Source organism: Humulus lupulus, chromosome 2 (assembly GCF_963169125.1).
Source record: "Humulus lupulus chromosome 2, drHumLupu1.1, whole genome shotgun sequence".
Classification (NCBI taxonomy): Eukaryota; Viridiplantae; Streptophyta; class Magnoliopsida; order Rosales; family Cannabaceae; genus Humulus; species Humulus lupulus.
In genome coordinates, this window is record NC_084794.1 from 136,440,321 (window position 1) to 136,467,874 (window position 27,554).

A 27,554-nucleotide genomic window follows, 5' to 3' on the forward strand; every position below is an offset into this window, starting at 1 on the left:
AATCGATGTATTCCAATTTTGTCTGGACTCTTGAAGATCCACCTGAAAATGTTAAACCTATTGGTTGCAAATGGATATTCAAGAAGAAGAGAGGAGCAGATGGGAAAGTAGAGACTTTCAAAGCAAGGCTAGTGGAAAAAGGCTACACACAGAAAAAAGGAGTTGATTATGAAGAAAATTTTTCACCTATGGCCATGCTTAAATCTATCTATATACTCTTATCCATAGCTGCTTGCATGGTTTATGAGATTTGGCAAATGGACGTTAAGACAACTTTTCTAATTGGCTATCTTGATGAAACCATTTACATGTCTCAACCAGAAGGGTTCGAAGTTAAAGGTCAAGAGCAAAAAATTTGCAAGCTTCTTAAGTCTATTTATGGACTTAAACAAGCTTCGAGATCTTGAAATCTTAGATTTGATGAAACAATCAAAACATTTGGCTTTCAACAAAACGTTGATGAATCTTGTGTTTTCAAACAAATCATAGATAAGATTGTGGTATTTCTCGTTCTTTTCGTTGATGATATTCTACTCATTTGGAATGATATAGAAACATTATCGAAAGTAAAGAAATGATTAGCTGAGCAATTCCAAATGAAGGATTCGGTAGAAGCTAAATATGTTATGGGAATTCAGATATGTAGAGATCGAACGAACAAAATTTTGGCACTGTCTCAAGCAACTTATATTGATAAAGTGCTAGAACGCTTTGGCATGGAAAACTTCAAGAAAGGCATTATTCCTACCCATTCAGTACTTAAATTGTCTTAAGAACAATGTCCACAAATACCTTAGGAAGAGGAGGACATGAGACAGTATCCATATGCCTCTGCGGTAGGCACTCTAATGTATGCAATGTTATGAACTAGACCTGACATCTGTTATGCATTAGGGACAGTCAGTCGTTATCAATACAATCCAGGATTGGGTCATTGGACAGCAGTAAAGAATATTCTCAAGTATCTCAGACATACTAGAGATTACATGCTTGTGTATTCAGGTGGAGACGTGAACCCCACTGTATATACTGATTCTGATTTTTAACCAAACAAAGATAGTCAAAAGTCAACATCTGGATCAGTTCTCACACTTGGAGGAGGTGTTGTAGTTTGGAGAAGTATTAAACAATTCAGTATTGCAGACTCCACCATGGAAGCCGAATACATAGCAGCTAAAAAGGTTATGTGGCTCAGGAAGTTCTATATTGATCTGGAAGTTGTTCCGGGCATGGATCAGCCACTTTAACTGTACTGTGAGAACAGTGGGGCAGTAGCTAATTCAAAGGAACCCAAAAGTCACAAGACGGGAAAGCACATCGAGAGGAATTATCACTTGATCCGAGCGATAGTCAACTGAGGAGATTTTACTATCTTGAAGATTTCCTCTGAAGATAATCTTACAGATCTATTCACAAAGACTTTATCTACTAAATCTTTTCAGGGTCATGTATGAAGCATGGGGTTAAGGGAAATGCCTAATTTTCTTTAGGGCAAGTGGGAGATTGTTGGGAATTGTGCCCTTAAAGTAATTGTAGTTGACAATAGTTTTAATGAAATAAATGAATGAATTGAATTATTGTATATATGTAGCTTATGTAATATATTATTGTTAATAATATTAAGTAAATATCAGAGTATTCCCAAGTTCATCTATGTGGTCTCAATCTCATACTGGTATGAGAGGATTGAGATTGAGATAATGAACTTAAACAGTTTGCAGTAAAATAAAGTTATGGAATCTTTAGATTAATTACTGCTAGAATGATCCACTAGTATTATGAATACATGTGACCTAGATCCGGGTTACTAGTGTAGTAGGACACTTTAGTGGAGGAACTTTGCATATTGAGAGTATGTAGAACTGGACGAGATGTGATTTGATAATACTTGTTTAAATACTGTTTCGTAGTATTATAAAACACATCAACTAATGATCATATACAAACTGATCTTAATTCTGAAGTTACTATGAACTCATATATATGTTATTTGATCATTTATTCATGCGTTATGGTTTCTCAGAATGATCAGGCTAAGAACTATTATTTTGGGGACTCAATGATGTATATGGCTAGGGACATAGCTTAACAGAATGGAATCTATACCTTCTTATAGATTGAATGATGGTTCCCTATTGAGTTGACTTTTGGAACTGAAAATGTTATTGACATCAAATTCGTAATCAGATTATGAATTAACATTCACTAGTAAAGTCAATGGTACACTAGGAATCAAGATATAATTAAAAGGGTAAAACGGTAATTTCATTTCCACTTAATTATGAATCATCAATAGATGATTAATTTGTATGTAATGATTTATATCAATGGACACTTTATGGTTACAATAAAGTACTCAGTAAATATATGTCTTTAATTCTCAAGAGTGTAGTCTTATATTTATAGTGGAATAATCATGAGATTAATAAATATGATTATTGAATCAAAGAGTTTTGGTTAATAATATTTTATTTGTTGGAGCTTAAAATTATTGGTCCATATGTCGACAAGGCGACTCTATCAACATTATTCAAGGTAAAGACTTGATACAAGGGTCAAACTGTGAATGAGTTATTTAAGAGAATATTTAGTCTTCGGGATAAATATGCAATTATGCGATAATTGAAGTTGCACAATTTATTATTGCAGTAATGCAATTTTCAAAATTGTGTAGAAATAAAAGAAATTTATTTTAATCAATTATTTTATTTAAGTGACAAAGGATAATTATCGATTGTCAAAATTAGTTTCGATTATTATATTTATGTAATTAATAATAAGATAATAATGGAAATTCAACTTTTGAATTTTGAATTTTGAAATTTAAGTTGTTATATTTTCCTTAAAAAGATGATACCTTATTTGAATTTTTAATTATTAATTAATTAAAGTAAAAATGCATGTAGAATCAAATCCCCTTATTTTAGGGAGGTGCACGCATTTGGCTTCTTGGACTGTCATATGCTTGTACCACTACTGATAATGATTAGTTATTGATTTTTTATTTTATTTATTTAATTAATAAAATATTTTGAAAAGATTTTTTATAATGGAATGTAAGACTTTTCTTTAATTATCATTTATTTATTATTATTAAGATGATCAATTTTTTTTTTTTTTTTGATCAAGAAAGAATGTCTTCATTAATCACAAACACAAATACAAACAAACATCAGCAACACTACAAGGAGCACACTTTCCTCACAAAGATCCTCTCATTTTCTTCATTTTCTTTTGAGTAAAGCTACTAACTCTATAAACTATATCTCTTTTTATCATATCTACAATTACATTCACTCTATGAGAGTAACTATTAAAAAAACAAGTATTCCTATTTTGCCAAATGTTATAAATTGTTGCTGAAAAAACTGCTGCCATAATCGCTGCCTTAACACCATTGCTCATATCTTCAATCCAACAGGTCCAATCTTTGAACCATAAAGACCAATTGCAGTCAATTCAAGCTTGGATCTGGTGCACAACCTGCTGAGAGAAATCACAATTCAAAATAAATGATCATGGTTCTCTTCAATCTTTCCACAAACCGGGCAAAGGTAGTAGTCTAGATGCATAAGCACCATTTGCAAGTGATCCCGGGTTAACAAATTGTCATTAAATGCTTGCCAAATTATAAAATGATGCTTTGGCACACTCATCCTATTCCACACAAAGTGTTGGTATTTGACTTTATCTTGGTGGATAAAAATCTTATAGAGCATACCAATTTTGAACCTCCCATGGCTGCTAGCATCATCTATTTCCCTTTGAGTAAAGACATCTCGAATGTGACAAAGTTTGCGTCAATACCAACTTGAATCTGACTTAAGTTGGTATTGCCAAAAACATTGGCCTTTTAAGTAGACAATATTTATCCACTTCACCCACAAAGTCTCCTGTTGGTGACTAATGGCCCAAACATATTTAGCAAGCATTGCCTTGTTCCACTTAGCTCCTTCACCAACACCCAAACCCCCAAAAGCTTTTAGCAAGAAAACTTTGGACAAGGAGGTAAGATGGAAGTTACTTCTGGTACCGTTGTTACCCCACAGGAACCACATGCATAATTTTTCAACCTCTTTGACAATACTTTGGGGGAGCAAGAATATATTCATCCAGTAGTTCCGCAAACCCAATAGGACAGAAGTTATGAGTTGGGACCACCCTGCATAAGAGAGATGCGTACTTGCCCAAGTGTGAAGCCTTAGCTTAATCTTTTTGAGAATCACTCCGCAATCTGTCGCTTTCCATTTTGTTGGCCTCATAGGAACCCCAAGGTATTTAAGAGGAAATGTTCCCTCTTCAAACTGCAATATCTGAAGCAAATTGGCCTTGTTATCATTCAAAACACCTCCAAAGTACACTTGTGATTTGCTTAGGTTAGCCTTCAACCCTGTACTGCTGCAGAAGTCATCGAATATCTTTTTAACACACTGAACAGAGCCTCTGTTAGCTTTATAGAAAATAATTAGATCATCTGCAAAGTAGAGGTTGATGATCTTGAGGCTTTTACACAAAGAATGAAACCTGAAATCATGTTGCTGAGCCCCTAGCTGAAGCAATCGAGTGAGGTATTCCATAACCAGTACAAATAGTAATGGGGAGATAGGGTCTCCTTGGCGAAGACCCTTAACACCCTGAAAACCCCCCTACAATCTGCCATTCATCATGAGAACATAAGAAGTGCCACGAGGACACACCATGACCCAATGAATGAACCTGGTAGGAAATCTCAGACAGACCAGCAACCTCTCCAGAAAGCACTAATCAACTGTATCATAGGCTTTACTTAAGTCTATCTTATTCTTCCTATTGTAATTCTTGACCAAATCTTGAAATATGAGAATATTATGAGCTAGAGACCTCCCTTTTACAAAAGCACCTTGATTCTGACTGACCAGGTTAGGAAGAACTTCCGAGAGCCTACTACAAATCATTTTTTAAATATACTTATATAAAGTGTTGCAGCATGCAATAGGTCTATAGTCAACCGCACTGCTAGGCATATCAATTTTTGGCACTAGAGCTAGCACTGTTTCATTAAGCTTTGCAGGAATCTTCCCAGTGTTACAGAACTCAAGAATTGCCTCAGAGATTTCATCACCTATGTCCTGCCACATTGCCTTGTAAAACTCAGAGCCATAGCCATCATGGCCTGGACTTTTTGTGCCCAGAATGCTAAACAAAGCCTTTTTAACATCAGCTTTACTAAACTTCCTAATAAGTCTCAGCTGCATCTCAATATCAAGACAAGAACCAAGGTCAATGCATTGAGAATTAATAGGACTCGTTGCTGAACTGGTGCTTCCCATAAATACCCTGAAATGATCCAGGAAATGTTGAAAAACTTCATTGTAATCATCAATTACAACCCCTTGCTCATTCTGAAATGAAACAATTCGATTTTCCTCTCTCCTTTTTTTAATGCAAGCATGAAAGAACGAGTTATTGTCATCACCCTTCTGCAGCCAAGTTACTTTGCTACGTTGAATCAAAAAGCTTCTATACATAGCAGAGTGATGTTGATACCTGACTGCAGCAAGCTTTTTAGCCTCCTGAACTGAGTTATTTGTTGGGGAAGCTTGAGCTCTAGTAAGGGCCAGTTGATACTCACCTTTATCTTGATGATATCCCTGCTCTACATCTCCAATTTCATCCCTGTTGAAGGCTTTCAAAGCATGCTTGAGCCGGAGCAGCTTCTTAATCACACCATGTAATCCCTTCACTGCCATAGGTTTGTTCCAGTTACCCTTAACAACATCCTTGAACCCTCTGTGAGCAATCCAAAGATTAAAAAATCTAAATGGCTTTGTGCCCAAATTTCCATGTTTGTGAGTTTTAATTAGGCAATAATAGTGATCCGAGTTAACATCCCATTGGAATTCAGCAATAGTGTTAGGCAATTCATCCACCCAATCTTCATTAGAAAAAGCATGATCAATCTTCGAGTATACCCTATCCCCTCCATCCTGCTTATTAGACCAGGTATATTTAGAGCCAATGCTCTTGAGAGCAGCCATCTGAATTTAAGCTAGCTAGGCAGTAGAGTCAAGAAGCTCAGCAGCACTTATTGTCTTCCCACCAGCTCTGTCATCAAAGTTAAAAACAACATTGAAGTCTCCTACAATCAGCCAAGGCTTTACATGTAAAGGTGTAGAAGAAAGACCTTTCCAGATCTCCAATCTCTCATCAATGGTGTTTAGGCCATACACAAAAGTGACCAAGAAAACCATCTGCATACCTGTTAATTTAACCAAGCAGTGAACAAACTGTTGGTGTTCCATCAGGACTTGAACTTTGATAAAATACTTCTGCCAAAGAACTAAAATTCTTCCTTCTGTGACATTACTGCAGTAATAATCCCAGCCAAGGAACAACTTAGCCATCATATCATCAACTTTATCCTTCTTCAATTTATTCTCTAATAAGGCACCAATCCCAACTTTATTCATCTTCAAGATACTCAGGATATCACACTGCTTATCCCTCTTATTCATACCCCTGACATTCCAACTAATTATATTGGAGCAGTCCATCAACCTCTGAATGAGTCAATCAACTAATTATATATATAGACATTATTATTATTATTATTATTATAATAGTAATAATAATAATAAAATTGATCATCTTTTTGATCTTGATATTAAGAGGCGTGCGTAGAACCTCTCTTCTCTCCCGCGATGAAGAAGAAGAGGGTTGCTCGAAAGCCTGCATCTCGAGCTCGAATCAAGGAGCCCCCTTCAAATCAGGAAATCACGATTGTGAATGAATCTCCAAATAAGGAACAAGAGCGGATTGCGCTTCCAGAGTTAGAATTGCTAATGCAAATGATTGAAGAAAAGGAATTGATGGATAACCCATTATCGAAGATGTATGAGAGCTCAGTCCATGGTGGTCTGAAGAGCTCAGAGGAAGAATTGCCGAAGACGAATTGGGCTGAGGAAGCTGAGAAGGAAGACTTTCAATCTTCAGCTCAATCTCATTGGGCGAAACTCAAAGAAAAACATCAGATTAGTGCGGCGACCAAGCTTCATTATGAGGAACTGATGATGAAAAATGTAAAGCGAGTTGCTCAAATTGATATGGCAGAGGTTGCAGAGCAAGCTCAAAATTGGAGCTCTGTGGTGATAGGTATGGTGATGGGAGCTAATCCCCCATTTGCAGTTTTTGAAGGCTTTGTTAAACGTATCTGGGGACACCTTGGCATCGAACGAGTTGTGCGGATGAATATGGGACTCACCATTTTCAAATTCAATGATGAGGCTACTCGAGATTTAGTGCTGGAAACTGGAATTTTGCAGTTTGACAAGAAACCAGTTATAGTGCGACCCTAGACTCAAGATTTACACACAGTGAGGCTAGTTCATTCTGTGCCTCTTTGGATCAGATTGCCTAATCTAGGGCTTCAATATTGGGGCCAAAAATGCCTTAGTGCCTTAGTTAGCACCATAGGGAAACCAATTATGGTGGATAAGTTCACTAAGGAAAGATCCATGATTAGATTTGCTAGAGTTTTGGTTGAAATGGAGATAACAGATGATCCCCCGTTTATTATTTACTTTGTGAATGAGAAAGGCCACTCGAGCCTGCGCTGTGCCTCCCCTACGCCCATGACCCCCACGCTGCCTGCGCACTTGTGCCACGCCATGCCTGCCCTGCATGCACACCTCGCAACACTGTGCCAGTGCCCCAGCTACCCACGCCGTTCATGAGCGCCCCATGTCGTGCCGCGCCTCTGCACCCAACGCCCTGCCAACCACCGTTCACCATGACACACCTATTAGGGTTTGTTTCATGCAAACCCTAATGGATATGTAATTGTCCATATGGGCCATTTTGAGCCCAATATAATTAAAAGTGTTTTAATTATGATTTTTTAATTAATTATGGTGAGTCCAAATTCCTATTGGGCCTCAATAACTTGTTGGGTATTAAACCCAAAGTTTGATTATTTTAAAGTTGTTTTCAATAAGTAAAAGGTTATTTAATTCATAATGGATAATTAAAATGGTAATGGCCCAAAGACTAAAAGAAAATGTTCAAAGATCAAAGGAGTTGCTCTTCATTAGGCCTTAGTTAGTTTAATTATTTATGCCTATTTTTTGCAAGTGTTGTAATTTTCTAGAAATACCCAAAGCACCCGACCTGCATTTATTTTATTTATTTATTTTCTTTAACATTATTAAGTTTTTTAATACGTTATCATGCATTATAACATGCCATAAATATTACCCACACAGTACATATTAAGCATGCATCTTTTAGAAACATGTTTAGGATTGATTATATGTTTTTATTTGATAACTAATATAATTTATTTATTCTTAATTAGTTAAGATGGTAAAATGAATTTAAAGATGTTTATTTTCTTATTTAATAAAATTGTTATAGTAAATTAAATGGTATTCTATTTGAAAAAGGAAAAATAAAATTAATCTAGGGCACGATTATTTATTTTGCATAATTGGATTAGTATTTATTAGAATATCATTTAGTATTTATTAGAATAAAATCCCCACTCTCAGATTGGGATCACCTAGGGTCACTGAGAGCTTGATGGATCCAATAGGGTCCAAGCCCTCGCCATTGAACACGTGGATCGTGGTTGAGCACCTGCATAAGGTCACGAACAATCTGTTTCATTTTATCCAGACATGACTAACTTTTGTTTTCAACTAGAACTCTTAGTACTTTTAGGGTAGGGATATGAGCTGCGATGACCGTGGGTTCATTGGGTGGGTAATGAACGTGTCTCGAGTCTTCAATGGTGAAGGCGATGTCTTGTTCTTCCATGTGTGAGACCTTGCTTGGTCTCTCCTCATTTGTCATTACTTCATTTGTTTGATGTCACAAATCACGTGCATACCTTTCCCGACACTTGTTACCATCCTCTGTGAGGTATGGTCCTCCACAAATTGTGATGACAATAGCTATCACGTCCGACACCTCGTATGCATTGGCTGGCGACCGTAGTCGTTTTGGAGGCGACTACTGTCTTTACCTCCCATCATTCCGGCCATTGTTCTAATTCTGGCCTGGGCGGCGATTGACGTAATGAGCTATATGTCCCTATTTGACCAGGAATTATAGCTCGTCCTTTAGCTAACGACATTCTTTAGTGTTATGACCATGGCCCTTGTGGTAACAACATTTTTTGGTCTAGTCACGCTTGCTTTGATCCTTCCTTATAGGAATAGGCTTTTTGTATGTCTTTTGGCCTTCAGTTGCTACGAAGATTTCTTCATGCATCCATGCCAAGGCGGTGTAGTTGGTGAAACGTGGCTCATACGCTGGCTATCTTCCTTCTTGCTTAGTCTTCTTATTGTCTTTCCCTGGTTTGTGGGACACTTGGTGACTACTCGCTCTCTTCCCATTATTGTTGTTCTCACTACCCTTTCGGTCCTCGCCCCTCCTTCAACCATGATTTCCAGTCTTCGTCGGGTCGACATCCTTTACTGCCTCATCTAACTTGATGAACTTATCCGCGTAGTCCAAGAAATCACACATTGAAATGGCTGCCTTCTTGGTCAAGTTTTTCCACAGAGGGCTCTGGACTCTGATACCAGACATGGTCGCGATTAGTCATTCCTCGTTGCCAACAGTCTTGGGCTGAGCAGCTTCCTCTTAGAACCTCATGACGTATTCCTTCAAAGTCTCATTTTTTTCCCTGCTTTAGGTTGGCAAGGTGGTTGGCCTTTCGAGGGTGGATGCATGCAACGTAGAGCTACTGGTAGAAGTCTTGAGTGAGTTGTTCCCAAGATACAATGGATCTGGGAGGATACTTCCAAAATCATTGCTTTACGGGTCAGACCAATGTGACCGGGAAAACCTTCCATCGGCATTGTCTGACACCTTCTGGATCTCCATCTGAATCTCAAAGTTGTTGGTATGCTCAATGAGATATCCTTTGTCGTCATAGGTCACCATCAGTGGCATCCTCAAGTTGTCAGGTAGATGTGCGTCGATGATGGCGGGAGAGAAGGAGCTCACCTTTCTTGGATTCAAAGCAGACTCACCATTCTTGGTCTCACACATATCCCGGATCGCCCTTCTCAATTCCTCAATCTAAGCAAGAACTAGGTCATTGGTGACTAGGACCTCTCGGCCATTAACGAATGGGACCCCTTGAGTGTTGGCGACTGAAGGTCGCCCATGGTAGTCTCCTTGGTCTTCCCTTCGAGTATTCATATGGTCACGCAAGTCGCCTTGGCTCTCCATGTTCTGTCCTTGAGTTTCACCTCACTTGTTGTTGAGGTGTTCGAGCAGACCAGGCTCATTCCTGGGTCTCACTTTTTCTCCAAGACGTGTGAAGATGCTACTAGTGTGAGCGTTATTAGCGTCCTTCTCTCGCCTATATGGTTGGATATGAAGTGAGCGACTAAGTGAGCCTTCCCTTTAGTCCCAAGCTTGGGGTGGTCGTTGTCCTCCTTAGTTTGGAGGTCGAGGAGGTCGTCTTGCCTAGGACTAGGATCTTTTAGGATTAGTAGTGCACCTGGTGTGACGAGCAGTTGATTGCTTCACTCCTTCTAAATCCAAGGCATGGGGCTGCCTTGAAAAAGCTTGGCGACGCCTCACTGCCATGTGTATGGCCATCTCGAAGGCGAGGATCGCCTCTCATTGTCGTAGATCCATGTCCTGGCACTGGACATCCATCTTAGTTACAACAACGGCGTTCACGACACGCAACCGTGTCATCTATTCTCTCAAGGTGGCGACGTCCTCCCGTGCCGCCTCGGGCTGTTGAGGGATGTGGTCGGCATTGCCTTCATCCAGAATCTCATGAGGGTCCTCCTCAACGTCCCTCGAAGGATGGGAGAAGGAGGATTTGGTGGGGCCACCAGGTCGTTCTCTTTAGTTGGACCACGCCTAGTGCTGGTAAATAGTTTACCATATGCGCAGCAGAAAGCACAGAGTGTCTGGCCAAGAGATTTTAAAAAAACATATTATTAAAACAAACTTTAAATAAGCGGATCCATTAACATGCAAAACATTAATCATAAAGAAATAAGAAGATGAGGATTTACCCGTTGAAGAACTATCAAGAATCATCACTATCTTTTTGTATCTCCAATGAACTTCCAATCCAAAGCAGTCTTCAAAATACACAAACCATGATCTTCCAAGATGTATCTCTACACGTCAGTGTGTGGGCACGTAGAGTAATGGTAGGAAAATATTTCTGGTTCAAAAGATATACTCGACACATGAGATATTGGAATATTAGTTCTGAGACAGTGTTTAGGGATAGAGAAAATATTAGTTCCAAGATGTTATACCCAGATTTCGAGCTATGTTAAACGTAACTTTGAAAGTTGGATTCACAAACGAATGGACTCGTAAGGTTTAGAGTATGCTCCAGGGACTAAATATCGAGCCTGCAAGACTAAGACGACCTCGAATATGGTGACCTCGAAGTGTTCACGATCTCGAAAAGGTAGCTCCGGAGAAGCATCTATCCTCAGGGATGACCTCGGATCAGGGGTTCCGAGCTCGACGCACATACGATCTCGAAAGCCGTGTGACCTCGGGAGACGTCATTAGCTCGAAAGCTGACGAGAAACCTGGGAGGCTAAGGCCTTGGAGATATATGATAAAAACCGTGAATATCTATAAGTGTTGTCCATAAGAGAAGTAATCTTCATTTATTACTGTAAATCCCCTAAAGTCGTGGGATATTATTTGGTTAGTTATACGCCCCCTAGTCTTCAGGGGACGTTTCCTTTTATATCTGATTATAGGCATTTAAAGCCATTTATTTTATTTACACAAAAAGAGTAACTACCCAAAATATGTGGGATAGTATTCTGCATCCTTCTCTATAAATAGAGAAGTTGTGCACCATTGTAAGGGACCGAAAGTCTGAACCTTGAGAGAAAATTCTGAAGAATTCATGTTTAAGAATTTTCAGAGATAATCTTGAGTTTAATAACAGAGACTCGTGGACTAGGCAGATTTAACTGCTGAACCACGTAAAAATCGTGTTTTGCGTCATTATATTTTAATTGGTCATTACTGTTTGTTGTTTATGTGCTCTTCTTTCACTGATTGACGAAAAACAGCGTCAACACACTCATTTTAAATAAAAGTTGAAAAGGGAACATCCTCAATTATTAAGTTGATATTTAAATAATGAATAAGAAAGTACAATAGTGTGGAGTATATACATTGTAGGAATTGGCTGATGTTATATTGCACTAAGAATTAGTTAATAAAAAAAAAATTGGACAAACATTAAATAATAACCCAATTTCTATTCAGAAACACTTGGAAAATTAACAGGTCTAGGTTTTGTCATTATCTGATATATGATTCGTATGAGATAAGTAAGGCAAACTGTAGGTGTTACTCTTTCAATGTAAAGAGAGAAGTAGGATTCTATTTCTCAATAAAACGAGAATCTGAGGTGGTAGTGAACATCCAACATTGAAATTTGACAACTTGGAGACAAAGAAAAGACTATTATGGTTATATCAGGTATATTATTCTTTTTTATTTAATTTTATTATGTTTATTACTCAAGCTTTTGTTCTTGTACACATTGTAACTATATAAAGTGAAGTTACGTTGAGATGTTATTGTTAGATAATGTACATGGATTTATACTAAAGTGACTTCAAAATTTTAGTACTTTTTATTTGATGCTATTGCTATGAAGTTTAGAAGGACAAGTACAACTCCTATTTTGGAATAGAGAATAGAATGTAGTTATTTTCGAGTAATCCCATTCTTTGAATGCTAGATTGAAGCATTTGAAACTAGCACCAATTTAAATAATCAATTAAGCTCATTTATCAAAGGAAAGAATGATAGGACTCTAGTTGGGTAGGAGTAAATTGTTAGTATGGACATATGGCACTCTAATGGGAGGGGAGCATTGTTAGCACTAGGTTTGGGGCAGTTTAAAAGGGTACATATAGCCAACCTGGTCGAGTATAGGAATGAGGAATTGAGTGAGTAGAATTGTACTTTTACACTTAGATATTTCTCTTTCTATTTCAATAACACGATCTCTAATTGCTATTCTTATTGCTTTTACTACTATGGGCAATGAATATATTATTTTTTTCTCATACAAGGTGCATATTTACTTTAATGCTTCATAACTATAAAATTCAAATAAAATTTACTTTAGTTTAATTGACAAGTATTGATATATTTTTCTTAATTCCATATACTAACTCATCATTATTTTTTTAAATACTATATGAGGGTATGGTTTTTACCTCAAGAAAAGCAATTTGTTTTAATGTCATAACTCCTTAATTTCTAGCTAAATAATTTTTTTAAAAGTTTTTATTTTCCTTATATGAAGATGAGGAATATATATATATTTTATATGGAATAGATATTTGTATTCATAGGCATTCATACGTTCTTATATAGAAAAATGCAAGTATAGCTATATGTAAAATTGTATATCTAATTTAATGCTAGGATATTTGACAATGCCGATAGTTTGAAGGTGTTGAAGAATTTTTGCTCTTCTTCTGGTGGGGGCTCTCTGTGGGAAGCTGCTCTTAGGCAAGGCCCTTTTTTTTTATAAGTATTAACAATGCTAGTTGTCCAATAATTTCAAGTGCATGGCCTTCCTTATATCTTATTAGTACTTAAAGTACTCTCTTTCTGTGTTTAGTTATTGGGTTTTCAATATCAAGGAGGGGAGGTTCTATTTTTGGTTGGTATTCTTGTAGTGGTATTTTCAATTATTGACTGTTCTTTGACATTAAGTGACCTACATATGTAAAATCAATTGGAAATGAAAGCTACCTTAACAAGCATATAGACAAACAATACACATGTTTTCTTCCTTATCTCACCACAGTACACAAATTTCTCAGATCCTACTTCACTAAGACACACAAGGTCTCAACCTTTCGTTATCACCGCAGCACATAATAATAATCTCATAAACTACTTCACTATGGATGAATATTTAAGATACTCAAACTCCTGTAATATTTCAATAATATAAAACCAAGGTAAAAGGAATACCTCTTGCAAACAAAAATAAGAGTCTCTCGTAAAAAATTACTTGCACACCAAGTATCTTGCCTCTTCTTTTGAAGGCAGCCAACTAGAAAAGTTTCAACTAAAGAGAAAAAAAAACTCAGCATTAAATAAAATTAAATAGGCAAGGACAATATATAGCAAAAATTTATTAGAATAACATCAGATTGAGAAACAAAATAGAGATGGAGTTAAATCTTCTTATTTGGCTAAAATGAAATTATAAAGAAAAAGACTGTGATGTAAAGCTTTTAATGACATGAAAAAGAATAAAATTTGAATTTATTTGAACATAAAACAAATTGGAAATAAATTGTTCCATACAAATCATAGAAGGAAGAGAGTAAATAAACACTAACATTAATGCCTAATATAGTTAGTGTTAATTCTCATATCAAGAAAAGCCAAAAAATATCATTTAGATACAAACTATAATCTAAGATACAAATACTAATTAATAATCTCATTCTCTCTAAGTTCTCAAGATCACTCAAACAAAATACACAACTCAACAACAAAACATAAAGTTATTTTCATCCCAATCCTAGTTGAATATTGCTACAAACAAATTGTTCAAAACTATCTCTTTTTCAAGTTCCTCTACCAGAATTAGATACTATATGACCAAACCAAAACAACACTCAATATTGATAACCTTATACTAACAAGTCTATGCTCATTTCTGCCTCAATTTAATATATGACATATCATATTTGACAACCACTGTCTTTTAAGCTAGTAAACTTTGATAACCTTATACTAACAAGAATGTATCTTCTTATCTCTTCTATATACTAATGTAAACTTTCTAAGCTGGTGACAACCACTGTCTCTAACCATCTCAGTGAGCATACCACGGTCTCTAGCGTGCATACAATATAGCTAAGACTGTGTTTAAGCAAAATACCAAAAAGCATAAGTAATTTGCAAGCTATGAGTGCTAAGAGAAGTTTGGCTCAAAAGGAGACTGAATATATACACATTGCATCTTTTTGTGTCAACATATTTCTTTTAATTTTAACAATATTGAAACTAAAAAGAAAGACAGAACAAGTTACCTTAGGATCTGTATCGAAGTCTAACTCCACAATCTCAAAGCTCCTTTAAAACCTAACAAACAATATATTAAAACATTAAGAAGACAACCAGAAATCTAAACCCAAAAACAATATCAGTTTGCAATTTTCATTTTTAAATCATATAATCTTATAATAATATTTCCAATTTATTATTATTTTCAAATAAAAAATCAGTTAACTCCTAATATATCACCATTATCTCCCATGGGCGTTGCAATAAAGCAACTATAATGACCATCAAAATTCAATTTCATCAAGAACTAACCTTTATTGCACTAACACATAAGACATTGAATTGAAGCAAATATACATTGCCATATTGAATCTATTAGGAAGAAGGAGGAGCATTATTTGGTCTCAAGTAATCACTTTAAAAAAATTACAATATTTAGCCTAATATAAGCTTACAAGTACTACATTGTCTTTGGTAATTGTATGCAAATGATGCAAATAATTGTCCAAAAAAATATCTACAAGCCTGTAATAACCCACTAATCTAGACTATTTGGACCATTAACGAAACTATAAATAAAATCCTTAAAAGAACTTACATTTGCGAAAATACCATAATTTATTGAATAACTTGCAAAATAAGAGTTATTTACAAAGTAAATACCAAAACGGATATGGGATCCCATTGTCTTGAAAACAAAAACATAATTTAAAATAATAAAACATTACATAATTAGTGCGGAAAATACATATAAAAAGACATAAAACCGAAACTACATCCTCGAATCGATTAACGCTCGGCCCCTTGACTCCATTCATCATCGATACACATCCTCCAAGCGCCACGAATCTTACCGCCTCTAAGCTTATTTTCCTGCACATAAACAGAAAGGAGTGAGCCTAATGCCCAGCAAGGAAAATCTAACACAAAATCATATACATAATTTCATAAGAAAACATAAAGACTTAACATAATACATATAACATACACTTATTATAATGGTCATTATTACTTGGGGTCCCATAGACTAAACAAGCATATGCCCATAGGATTAGTGGGGTCCTACTAGCTAAGTAGGTCATATGCCCATAACCCATTTGGAGTCTTGTTAGTCATATGGGTCATATGCCCAAGCCTACAAACATACACATATACATATCATAACACTTTTAATAACATAAAACATATAGATAACATAAGCACATAACATATTGATTCTAGCCTATTTTCCTTACCAAAGTTACCGGGATTATGGACTGAGTTGGGACTTTTGGAACACTCCTAAAACCATAAGAAAGAGTGAGTCTAAGAAAGGAGATGAAATGAAAGAGATGGAAAGACTAAACCATAAAAAAAAACATACTTACCGACTTATATGCTTAAGAGCTTGGATTCCCTAACCAAAATAAAAATAAGGTTAGGGGACTGAGTAGAAGGTTTTGAGAAAGGAAATAACATAAAATATAGAAAGGAACTAGAGTTTTGGGTTTACCTCAAAGATTGCAAGATCAATCTAACCTCCACCGAAATACTATAGAACTCACTTCCCAAAGTGTTTGATAAGCTTATGATGTTTAAGCTTATAGTTTTTCCCCAAACCAAGTGTTTACACTCTCACACTCACTTAACACTAGCAGCTTCTGAACTTAGAGCAAATGGTGAATAATGGCTGGGTACTAGGTCCTATTTATAGAGTTTGGGAATTAAAATATCTTGATTTTACTTGAATAAAAATAATGGCTTTTTAGGTGAAAATCATTTGAATAATCGTTCAGCAGAGGCTGAAGACTCGTTCAAAAGATGATGGACTGTTGAAGGAGTTTGAATGGCTGAAAGGAAAAGAATTCAAAAGTATTTGAAAACATGCTGGTGGAGGCGATATATCGCCCCCTATAGGCGATATATCGCCTGGACCTTTGTTCCCGAGGCGACCGTGCATCGATTCGTGTTTTCCGTATCTACGTGCTGCGATATATCGCCCCCTATAGCTGCGATATATCGGCATACGCTGAATATTTAAACACGAATTTACACATTTTTAGCTAAGTTTGAATGGAGTAAACAGCCTTGACTAAGCCCTCAACGTACTCAAAGCTGCTGACTGACCCTATAACATTCAAACTTTACCCTTATTTAATTTAATCTTCAAAAATACTTAATCCTTACTTACCATTCAAAACATGTGCTTAAAATCCTATTAGTTGATGTCTAAACCTTATAATATAATAATATAATCCTTAATATCAGTCACATTAATCAAACCTTAGGTTATACTTAATATTCTTAAACTATAGGTTAAACTTAGAAAATCTATAAGTACTACTATGAGTGTCCAAATAATTCCCGGTCTGAACCAAAAATCCATAGTAACAAAGATAACACTAAACATACTATAATACTACTAAACAATTAGCTAAGTAAAGTTCTTGGACTCTACAAAGCCTATTGTGGTATTACTAAATTGGCACATACTGACTTAATGATATTGTGATGCAGTTCTTGAACCAGATTGTAGGCGATTAGCTTGCTTAAAAGCCGATGGATGTAGAAGACTTGAAGTGAGCTTAAAACAACAAGAAAACGATTCTCCCCAACTACGTGGAATCAATATTGCATGCATCCTTGCATTCTCATTTCATGCAACACAAAAAAAAAGTAATAAGTAAAGATTGCAATAAGGGGGTAAAGAAATCACATTAAAAAATAATAGTTGTCACAAAGCAAAATTTGCTAGATGACTTTCAAAAGTAGAGAAGCAAAAACCTAGAGGTAGCATCTCATTCATCAAGTACAATATCATATAATTAAATACCAGCAAAAAAGCAAACAAAGTTAAAAAAAAATACAAGTCAAACTTAGGCAAAGACGGCCAAAAGAATGAAACAAAAGGAAAAGCAATACATTCTTCACTAAAAAGAAACACAGGGGAAAACATAGAACTAATCAAAATAAATTTCTATAAACATAAATGTATAGATTAACAAACCATATATGTATACACTCTCTAATAATATTTGTCAATAGAAAATACTCTTGATTTTTTTTCATTTCTTTCAAACACAAATGACAGCCACAATATAAATATATTTCTCTTTTCACCTCAATACAAGCCATTATATAAGCTTATATTAATTTTCTTCATGTTAGATTAATTCTTTCACCAGACAAGCAGAAAATTGAAAAAAATTAGAGATTTATCAAGTTCCACTTAAAATAACTCATACATCAAATCTATATTGCAACATATATATGTAATTCTCATCTAGAAGTTACAACACATTAATGACATGTGAAATGACAACATATTTTAATATTCAAAATTTACTAAAATTTGAATGATTATAATCCAAAAAAAATGTTAGAACTATTAATTCTAACGAAACAGAGTAAAATCTTTATGGAAAGAAGAAGTATTATTGTTGACCAAGTAATTTGTACAAGAGAGTATTTATACAAGAGATCAATTGAGAAAGTAGTTTAACTACTTATAACAACCATAACAGAAAACTAAAGAGCCACTAAGAAGAGTAAACACACTCTAACATAATAGGCAACTAAGATGTCTTACCAAGAACCTTGAAGAGTCCAAAAAAACATGTTGAAATCCACCCAAGCTCGCTGGCAGGTAAGGTTATGCCTACTATATATTACTCCATTATTTAGTTCCATTTAGTTGGGTCTTAAATTGAGGCATTCCTTATAAATCAAATATCAGCAATCTATGCAGTAATGTCACAGAAAATTAGAGAGGAACATTATTATCTATTTAATTAAGTGTATTTGATAGTGGTAATATGATTAACCTTATTTACAATACTCCAGTTTGGTTTCAACCATTTAAGTATCAAAGTATGAGTAAAAGAAATCTAATATGTAAAATTATCAACCAACACTACAGGACCAAAAATTAAGCATAACTAACAAATTAATAAATTGCAATTTAAACTCTAATAAAAAAATTATGTTTACATATCCTCAAAACCAAATTCGACCAAGCTTCTAGTCACTACCTCCAATGCCACCATTGAAGGGTATATTACTCCAGGAGGCCTATGAAATATGCAATTCATTTTGGATATGCACAAAAAAAAAAAAATCAAACTGAACTAAAGAAATTACAATGAAACTTGGAGAAATGATCAAAATAATAGCACGGTCATATATATATATATAATAAATAGACTAGCCCCACAACTCCTAAGTATCTAAACACAATAATAAACAAACTCAATCTGAGATATGAGCTTGAAAAGATATAATATATATGTAATAAAATATGATTATTGGCATGAGGTTCCATGCACTAAGCACTATCATTAAATTTTAATACTTTTTTCATCAATAGCTAGCAAACTTATTAAATCTATGTTCAATAACTTGGATAGAAGCATGGAACTTGTACTGGAGAAAATATTTGTGTATATCACCACATAGTATATTACTCAATTCAATATTAAATAAATTTTAAAAGTGCTTCTTCTAAATAGAGAAAAATATCGGCCATATGTCACATTTGGTGTTATTACCTAACTACTGCCACCTATATGTTGTATAATTCAATAATATTTATAAAAAGTATTGCACATGTCCCAATGAGAAGCACTAATTCATAATTCAGATTATACCATACCCATAATACACCAATTTTGAAGTAATAATAATGTCTTTATCTAAAAAAGTAATAATAATAATATCTAAGAGGATAACAAGGTACCCCAAATGAGTGTGAAACTAATAACGTTAAAGAAGTCCCAATCAAACTATCCCTACCACTTGTTTGAAATTCACGGAATTGATTTGTTATGCATCCAAATGAGTGTGAAACTATCCCTACCACTTGTTTGGAGTAACATGGAACAAACATATTGGTTATGCATTATGCAATATGAATATTTATATGTAATTATTTATGTCTGTAATGGTATATCTATTCATGTATTTTGGCAATTTCTCCATAAACTAAAATACAAAAGTGACCTGGCCTAGTTGTTTTTTTTTTTTCTTTCAAAGAATTAAAATAAAATACTATAACTTGTGTGACTATGCATTTTGTACCCAATAAAGAAAAACCAATGTGGAGTGTCATATGTGTGAACATCAAATAAACAATAGTATTTGTTTTTTAAAAAAGGAAGCAGTAACTATGTGTGAGACAATGGTGTCGTGATAAATCAATGAAAGTTAGGGAGAGTAACATATAGATTGAAGTGGCAGAGGAAGAGAGAATGAGGCAGTGAAGTATTGAAGACTTTTATAGGTCTTCAATAGGTCAGATGAGAAAAATGAAAGAATTAAGAGTACTAATATATGTGATACTCAAATGTATATTCATTCTTTTCCTTTAAAATTATGTGCATTCATTCTTTTCCTTTTAAAAAAAATGTACATTCATTCTTAGTTAAAAAAATATTAAATAATAAGATGTTTATATACTACTACTACAAGACGAAAAGATGACCTCTGTGCACGTGTAAGGAGACAGCAAGAATTGAAAATAATAGATAAGCATAATAAAGAAATCATTATTAAGCATTACGGTAATCATGTATGTTCATTCTTATGTTTGCTGCACCATTAATTGAGCGAACACCATGGGAAAAGCAACATGCTTAACCTCCAAAAAAGGGCAAGGAAAACAAAGGTAACCCAGACAGATTTCTACATACATATATACAGATTGTACAGACCACCTTTCGTTGAACCTAACTTATAATATATATATATATATAAATGTAGATATATGATATTCACTTTCAATAACAAAATTCTCTAAACAACACCCAAATTAGTAAAAGAATTTAGATAAATAAAAAATGTAAAATTTCATGAACCAAGAAAGACTTACGCCAATGATGGAGTGGCTGGCTATGTAATAGATACAACTAGAGATAGCCGAGACCACTAAAGGAGAAAGGATATAGGGGTAGATCTTTAATGCCCAAACAAAGAGTGAATATTCCTGAAAATTTTATTTATGGAAAATAAATAAACCCCTACATTTCACAAATAGGAAACATTGAGAGATCTTACTTACCCAAGTAGAGAGATTGATACCAAGAGAGAAAGAATGATGGTCGATTGGAGGAGAGAGGGACTTTGACAGATGACCGAATGGAAGGCTACAAAGGAAACTAAATGAGAGTCTAAGACTTTTCAAAAAGATAATTATTTTTTTTAACATTTTAGTATTTAGCGGGCTTTCCTCAAAAGGTACCGCCTTTTTTTTCACTCTCCCGCTTGAAAGGTAACAGTTCAAAAAGATAAACTTGAAAGTAGTTATTTCATCATTTATTCAGATTTTCACTCTCCCACTTTTTAGTATTAGCTATAATAACACTTTGTAAAAAAGCTTATATTCAAGTGTTGTGGAATGGGGTATTTCTTGTAGTGTACCCTTCAGTTGGCGAGCTGAACGGTTACCACCAATGTATCATTATCCAGGAATTGAATGTGGCTAGTGTCCTCCTCCATGAAAATGATTGGTTGTTTCTCCAACTGTTGTTGTTTTGATAACTGTTGCTCCGGGATAAATTCAATATCGTTGTGGGTTTTTAGCTCCTGTATAGAACTTTTTGGGGCTCTATTGCTCATGCTTGCCAAATGGGGTCCTCTGACAATAGTAGTTATATCCCCTCCTACCATCAGAGGAGGATCGACTTGATTCCCTTGATCTGTCTGAGCTCTGGGTTGACCGATCGGTATTTTCGAACCTGGATGAGCATTCTGTCTGGTTGACTGATTAGGAACAACTCGGTTTCGGGCATACTGGGCTACTGGTCTAGCTCGAATGACAATTTTGATCTCATCCTTCAATTTTCAGCAATCATCAATGTTATGGTCAATGTCATTGTGCAAAACTTAGAGGAATCTGTCTTCGTCCTCTGGTGCCTCAACGGTTATGGCTTCTTCCATGGAAGGCTATTAGATTTCTCTAGGAAGATATGTTGTAACGTCCCAAAAATGTTAATAGGGCTTAGTTCATTGAGTAGTATGCCGGGAGAGCATAATTGGATATATGTGTGATTAGTTGATTTAATGCGTGATTATGTGGCATGCATGATTTATATGATAATATGAATATATTTATATGCATGTTTCTAAGTATTAAATATGCATGTGGGCTCGTTCTTGTTTATAAGGGCATATTTGTAATTTTGGTCCATTGAGGTCATAAATGCGATTATATGTGTTAAATGGTTAGGACCACATTATTATGTGGATATATTTGCAGTGGGGTTTATTACCTGCAATACGCTGATAATGACATTGTGGGGTTTAATACCTAGTGAGCGAATTGGCAGAATAGTCAAAGTGGGGTTTAATACCTGGCTCGGGGTGAGCCTAGGGGTATTCTGGGAACTTAGAAAATATTTGGGGATTTAACGAGTAACGGGTAAGTATTTGGTAATTAGTTGGGTATGTCGGGATAGGTTGGGAATTGGTAGGACGACTCGAGGAATTAGCGGGAAACGAGGCAAATGATTGTTTTACCCTTAAAGGAAATTAGAGGGCTGAGTTGATTTTAGGGGCATTTTGGTCCTTTTTAGTTAAGGGATAAACTCAGTTGAGACTCTAGGAAGTAACCAGAACCATCAGAAATTTCTTAAACACTCCCTCTCTCTCTCTTACTCTCTCTCTCTCTCCCTTTGGAGTGCTCTGAAGGAAGTTCTTGAAGAGAAACCTGGGAATTGAGATGGAAATTTGGAGAAACTAAGCTAGGAACAGTCAAGGAATTGCTGAGGAGTAAAGCTATTAACTGAGGTAAGACTTTAGATTCTAATTGTTGAATTCTTGTTGGGTTTGGATATGTTTAGGGATGCTAGGGTTAGTTTCTAAAATTGAGATTTTGGGAAATTTGAACTGGTGTTAAAGGCTATATATGTTATTTATGAGGTGATATTGGGAATCCTGGACCTAGTTTGTCTTGGGTATGTTTTTAGGGTTGAATTCTAAGGCTGTATATTGGGGAAAAATGCAGAGAAACCCAGGGATTTATGGGTTCATGGGGGCGCGTCGCGACCCAGTTCATGGGCGCTGCGGCCTACGTGCCCCAAAAGGCCTTGGGGTGTTTGCTAACTTTTGGGTGCGCCTCGGCCCTAGAGGGCAAGTCACGGCCCGCCTCCCCCAAGGACAAGAGGTTGGCGCCTCTGACTTTTGGTGCACCGCGACCCTTAGGGTCAGGTCACGACCCACCTAGGCAGCCATACCCAAAGTTGGTTTTTAGGCTCGGGGAGGCTTGGGGACTTAAACCTAAGCACTTGAGACGAATTCTACTACCCAGTTTAGTATAATTTGAGGTCCTGGAGGCTAGTATTTGATTCCAAAGCATTTAATTGGATTATAATTTGAGAATTATCCATTGTCGCTTGTGACTAGGGTCACAATTAAGGCTCGGGATTGAAGATCGTACTCGGGACCGCTCTACATCCTTCGCTCGAGATTTGAGATAAAAAAAATTGCACCAAAGTTGTGAATGGGACTGAGATTCCCTATAAATGAATATATGTGTTTTGTAACCTGTATATCTATTGTGTGTGATGTGAAAATACGACCTAAGGGAGCCAGGGCTGATGTTGAGCGTGCTGAACGCAACTCGGCCTAAGCAAGCCGGGATCAGCTAAATAACCAGAGGGCTCGGCCCAAGGGCGCCAACCCCTATTTAACTGTATTAAGATTGATTTATATGTTTGGATTAAACTATTATCGTTGCCTAGTTTAGCTCTTGTTTTCGGTTGTTAATTGAACAGATTGATCTAAAGTTTCCTATGTACATTATGTTGTTATCTATGCTTGTTGAATTTGGTTTTCTTGTTGAGCCTTGGCCCACAGGTGCTATGTGGTGCAAGTAAAGGCAAGGGAAAGCTGGACTAACCATGAGTTGGAGGGCTTTGGGGATGGAGTGTACATCGGCAGCTCCTCGACCGCCACGGCCGAGGGAATTACAGGAACTAGAGCTCAAACTTGTATTTTTCCATTTAGACTGGCTATTGTTGTATTAACTTTTGAGGGTTGTATCCGCCATGTAAACATTATTTTTGGGATCCCATGTATCAAACTCTTATTTTAATGAAAATCAACCATTTTATGATCAAAATCTTTTAACACTAACCTGTCACTTGACTTTTGAAACACATTTATGTTCAAACGACTTGATTAGCAAGTCTTGCACCATTTTAAACACACAATGTAACGGTCTTGGTTATCTAGGGCATTACATATGTTCTCGTTTATTGGTCAGGTCGGTGTAAGTGGCATAGATGGAATTGAATTTTTCCCCAGGCTTGTTCTTCTTTGTGCCGCTCTAGTCACCATCACCATTCCCTTTCCTCTTATTATTTCACACATGGCTGTTCTGGGTAACAAGTTGAGTCGTAGTTGCAGCATTTGTCACCACTCCAACGAGATGAATAGGGACCTAGCTGGTTCCTGCGATAACAGATTGCACTTCCTCCAAATTTATCCATTCCTAAGCCCGGGTCAAGAATTCATCTACACTAATAACTCTTTTTTGTTGGAGTGCCTGCCACAAATCACCTCCTACCTGTTGGTTTTTATTGATTAAATCAGATATTATACGCAGCGGAACAACAATCAAAATAGTTAATTTAACCCCACAAGATTTCTAGGTCTACTTCTTCACACACATATATATATATATATTGAATCAAAGATATGAATATAAAATTACCTCAAGTCATTCCTTGCTGCTATCATTTTGTACGGCAAAAATCCTTGAGATCTCACACCAGGATCTTCCAAAATATTCTCAGCACACAAAGAACGAGTGTGGGCTTGCTATACAAAATAATAGGCAAAATCTATTTATCAGATGTTCTCAACACATGAGATCTCATAAAGTTTGGGCCTAAGTTTGTGAAGAACAGTGACATATGCTTGTATCACTGTTCTATTTCTCTAAGGGAGATTTTACGATATATTTTCTATCACTGAAAAAAGTATCGCTCTGAAAACTGATCTCCTATATTTAATATATCCAATATATTAAAAAAAATATTAGTTATTTAAACCAATTTAAAAATAACTAATCAGTTATCAGATTTTGTTTAAATAACAATATTTTAATCATATTACAATGTCTTATTATTTATTTAATATTTAAATAACTAAAATTGTGGAACAAAGAAACTTCTAGAAGCTTCTTGTGTGTGTAGCACAGTGACTGTGCACTGTGCTACACGTGTACCACATGCCAAGGAAGACATGTGATTTTTCCCAATTTTTTTTATTATTTAAATACCAAAAATTCCAAAAATAAATTAATTCAAAATTAATTATATTTTTGTTAAATCAAATAATTAATTAATTACACATAATTATACAATAATTATGTTTAGTGCATAGAAAAATATTTTACTTATCAAATAATTCATTTTGCCCATTTTTGTATTTATCTTTGTCAGTGTTTGTTTGAGCTATTTCGGGGACCACGGACCTATAACATTAAGCTCCAATAAATTGAAACTAAATAATTAAAATCTTTAATTATAATAGTTAATTTATTAATTCTGATATTTCTCCACTATAAATTCATAATTGAACTCTTTATGTTATAGATATACTTTTACAGAAATCTTATTTTAAGCTGTCAATTGATATAACTATCTTACAATAGTTCAACCCTCTAATTAATTAGTTCATAAATTAGAATGGAAGAATTACCATTTTACCTTTTTAATTTACTTCTTATTCCTTAAGTACCATTAATTCACTAGTGAATAATTAATCTATAATCTAATTATAGATTTGAGCTCAAAATCATTCAGTTCCAGAATTAACCCTTAAGGGAACTAATATACGATCCGTTAGGAAAGATTAGATTTCGTATTGTTGATACATGTTCCCAGCCATCCATGATATTAAATCTCCAAAACAAAAGTCATTAGCTTCATTCTATGAAGAGACCTTAACGAATGAATCAAAAGATTTAATAAACATGAACAGGAGTTCATGAACACTCAGGATTTAGGTTGATCTATAAATGATCATCAGTTATGATATGAATTACAAGTCTTTATTATTAATTGATTTTTGGATAAAGACTTTTATTCATATTGGTCCATGCCATATATAATCATATTATATAAAGCACCTTTACCAAGATGTCTTACCACATCAATAATTCGAATCTAGATTATTTGTATCAATATGATACTCAGCAAACCGTACTTACAACCCCAATTAAATAATTCCATAACTTCAATTTGTTGTTGTTGACTATTTTTATTCATTCATGTGATCTTAATTCTCTCGTACTAATACATGATCACATCCTCAATAATGAATATGGAATTTTTCTGATATTTACAAAATTATTCAAACAATAATTTAATAATCTAAATATAACAATAATTGACCATTGTATTTATTTATTCATCGAAATAATAAATATCTTTTACATGCTTTTAGGACATACTCCTAACAATCTCCCACTTGTACTTAAAGCAAGTAAGGCATTTCTCTCAATCCCATATTACGTACATGACCCTCGAATTGCTTTGCAGGAAGCGTCTTCGTAAACGGGTCTGCCAGGTTGTGTTCTGATGCGATTTTCAGAATGGACACATCTCCTCTCTGTACGATTTTTCAGACTAAGTGGTATTTGCGCTCTATATGCTTTCCCCTCTTGGGGCTTCTTGGTTCTTTAGAATTAGCCACAGCTCCATTGTTGTCACAGAAATAACAAGTGGTTTCTCCACTTCTGGTACAACTTCCAAATCGGAGTAGAACTTTTTGAGCCACTCAGCCTCCTTAGCTGCTTCACAAGCCGCTATATACTCGGCTTCCATGGTGGAGTCTGCAATACTGGTTTGTTTAATACTTTGCCAGACTAATGCTCCTCCTCCAAGAATAAACACTGATCCAGAAGTCGATTTCCGACTATCTCTGTCTGATTGAAAATCAGAATTAGTGTAACCAGTGGGGTTCAGGTCTGCACCTTAGTATACAAGCATATTATCTCTAGTATTTCTAAGACACTTGAGAATATTCTTCACTGCAATCTAATGGCTCAATCTAGGATTGGATTGATAACGGCTGACTATCCCTACTGCATAACAAATGTCAGGTCTTGTACACAACATGGCGTACATCAGACTTCCTACTGCTGAGGCATAGGGATACTGTCTCATGTCTTCCTCTTCCTGAGGTGTTTTGGGACACAACTCCTTGGAAAGGAATACTCCAGAACGGGTTGGCATATCACCCTTTTTGAAGTTTTGCATATTAAAGCGTTCTAGCACCTTATTAATATAAGTTGCTTGAGACAATGCCTAAGTTTTGTTCTGTCTCTCTCTAAGAATCTTAATGCCCAGAACATACTTGGCTTCTCCCAAATATTTCATTTGGAATTGTTCAACTAACTAGTTCTTTACCTTTGATAATGATGTTACGTCATTTCCAATCAGTAATATATCATCAACGTAAAGAATGAGGAATACTACTATACCATCTTTGATTTGTTTATAGACACATGGTTCGTCAAAATTTTGTTCAAA

The 27,554-nt window shown here is 35.4% G+C and overlaps 1 protein-coding gene and 1 long non-coding RNA gene across 9 annotated transcripts; both read right to left on the minus strand.

Moving 5' to 3' along the window:
* Nucleotides 1-3,401: 3,401 nt before the first annotated feature.
* LOC133814762 (uncharacterized) lies at nucleotides 3,402-6,017 on the minus strand. The gene is made up of 3 exons (XM_062247683.1): nucleotides 4,989-6,017; nucleotides 3,808-4,646; nucleotides 3,402-3,483 (listed from the first exon to the last, which is right to left on the minus strand). The coding sequence occupies exons 1-3, from the start codon at nucleotides 6,015-6,017 to the stop codon at nucleotides 3,402-3,404; spliced, it is 1,950 nt and encodes a 649-aa protein (XP_062103667.1).
* A 7,963-nt stretch (nucleotides 6,018-13,980) lies between these two features.
* Nucleotides 13,981-21,421, minus strand: LOC133818544 (uncharacterized). Of its 8 annotated transcripts, none has more exons than XR_009885946.1 (5): nucleotides 21,074-21,421; nucleotides 20,885-20,998; nucleotides 17,516-18,758; nucleotides 15,066-15,108; nucleotides 13,981-14,089 (listed from the first exon to the last, which is right to left on the minus strand). It is a non-coding gene; the product is annotated as an uncharacterized LOC133818544 (long non-coding RNA). The 8 variants fall into 8 exon arrangements; XR_009885945.1 differs by lacking the exons at nucleotides 13,981-14,089; nucleotides 15,066-15,108 and adding an exon at nucleotides 15,639-15,912 and having other exon boundaries at nucleotides 17,516-17,660; nucleotides 18,608-18,758; nucleotides 21,074-21,410; XR_009885942.1 differs by lacking the exons at nucleotides 13,981-14,089; nucleotides 15,066-15,108 and adding an exon at nucleotides 15,639-15,912 and having other exon boundaries at nucleotides 17,516-17,668; nucleotides 18,608-18,758; nucleotides 21,074-21,409.
* Between the last annotated feature and the right edge of the window lie 6,133 nt (nucleotides 21,422-27,554).

What these genes read in the sequence shown, in the direction of transcription:
- LOC133814762 (XM_062247683.1), bottom strand. Translation starts at nt 6,017, where the DNA reads ATGGCTGCTCTCAAGAGCATTGGCTCTAAATATACCTGGTCTAATAAG. An exon ending in TTGATATGCCTAGCAGTGCG is followed by an intron (nt 4,647 to 4,988) that starts GTTGACTATAGA and finishes GGCAGATTGTAG; the next exon opens with GGGGGTTTTCAGGGTGTTAA. An exon ending in CTTAAGTCAGATTCAAGTTG is followed by an intron (nt 3,484 to 3,807) that starts GTATTGACGCAA and finishes TTCTCTCAGCAG; the next exon opens with GTTGTGCACCAGATCCAAGC.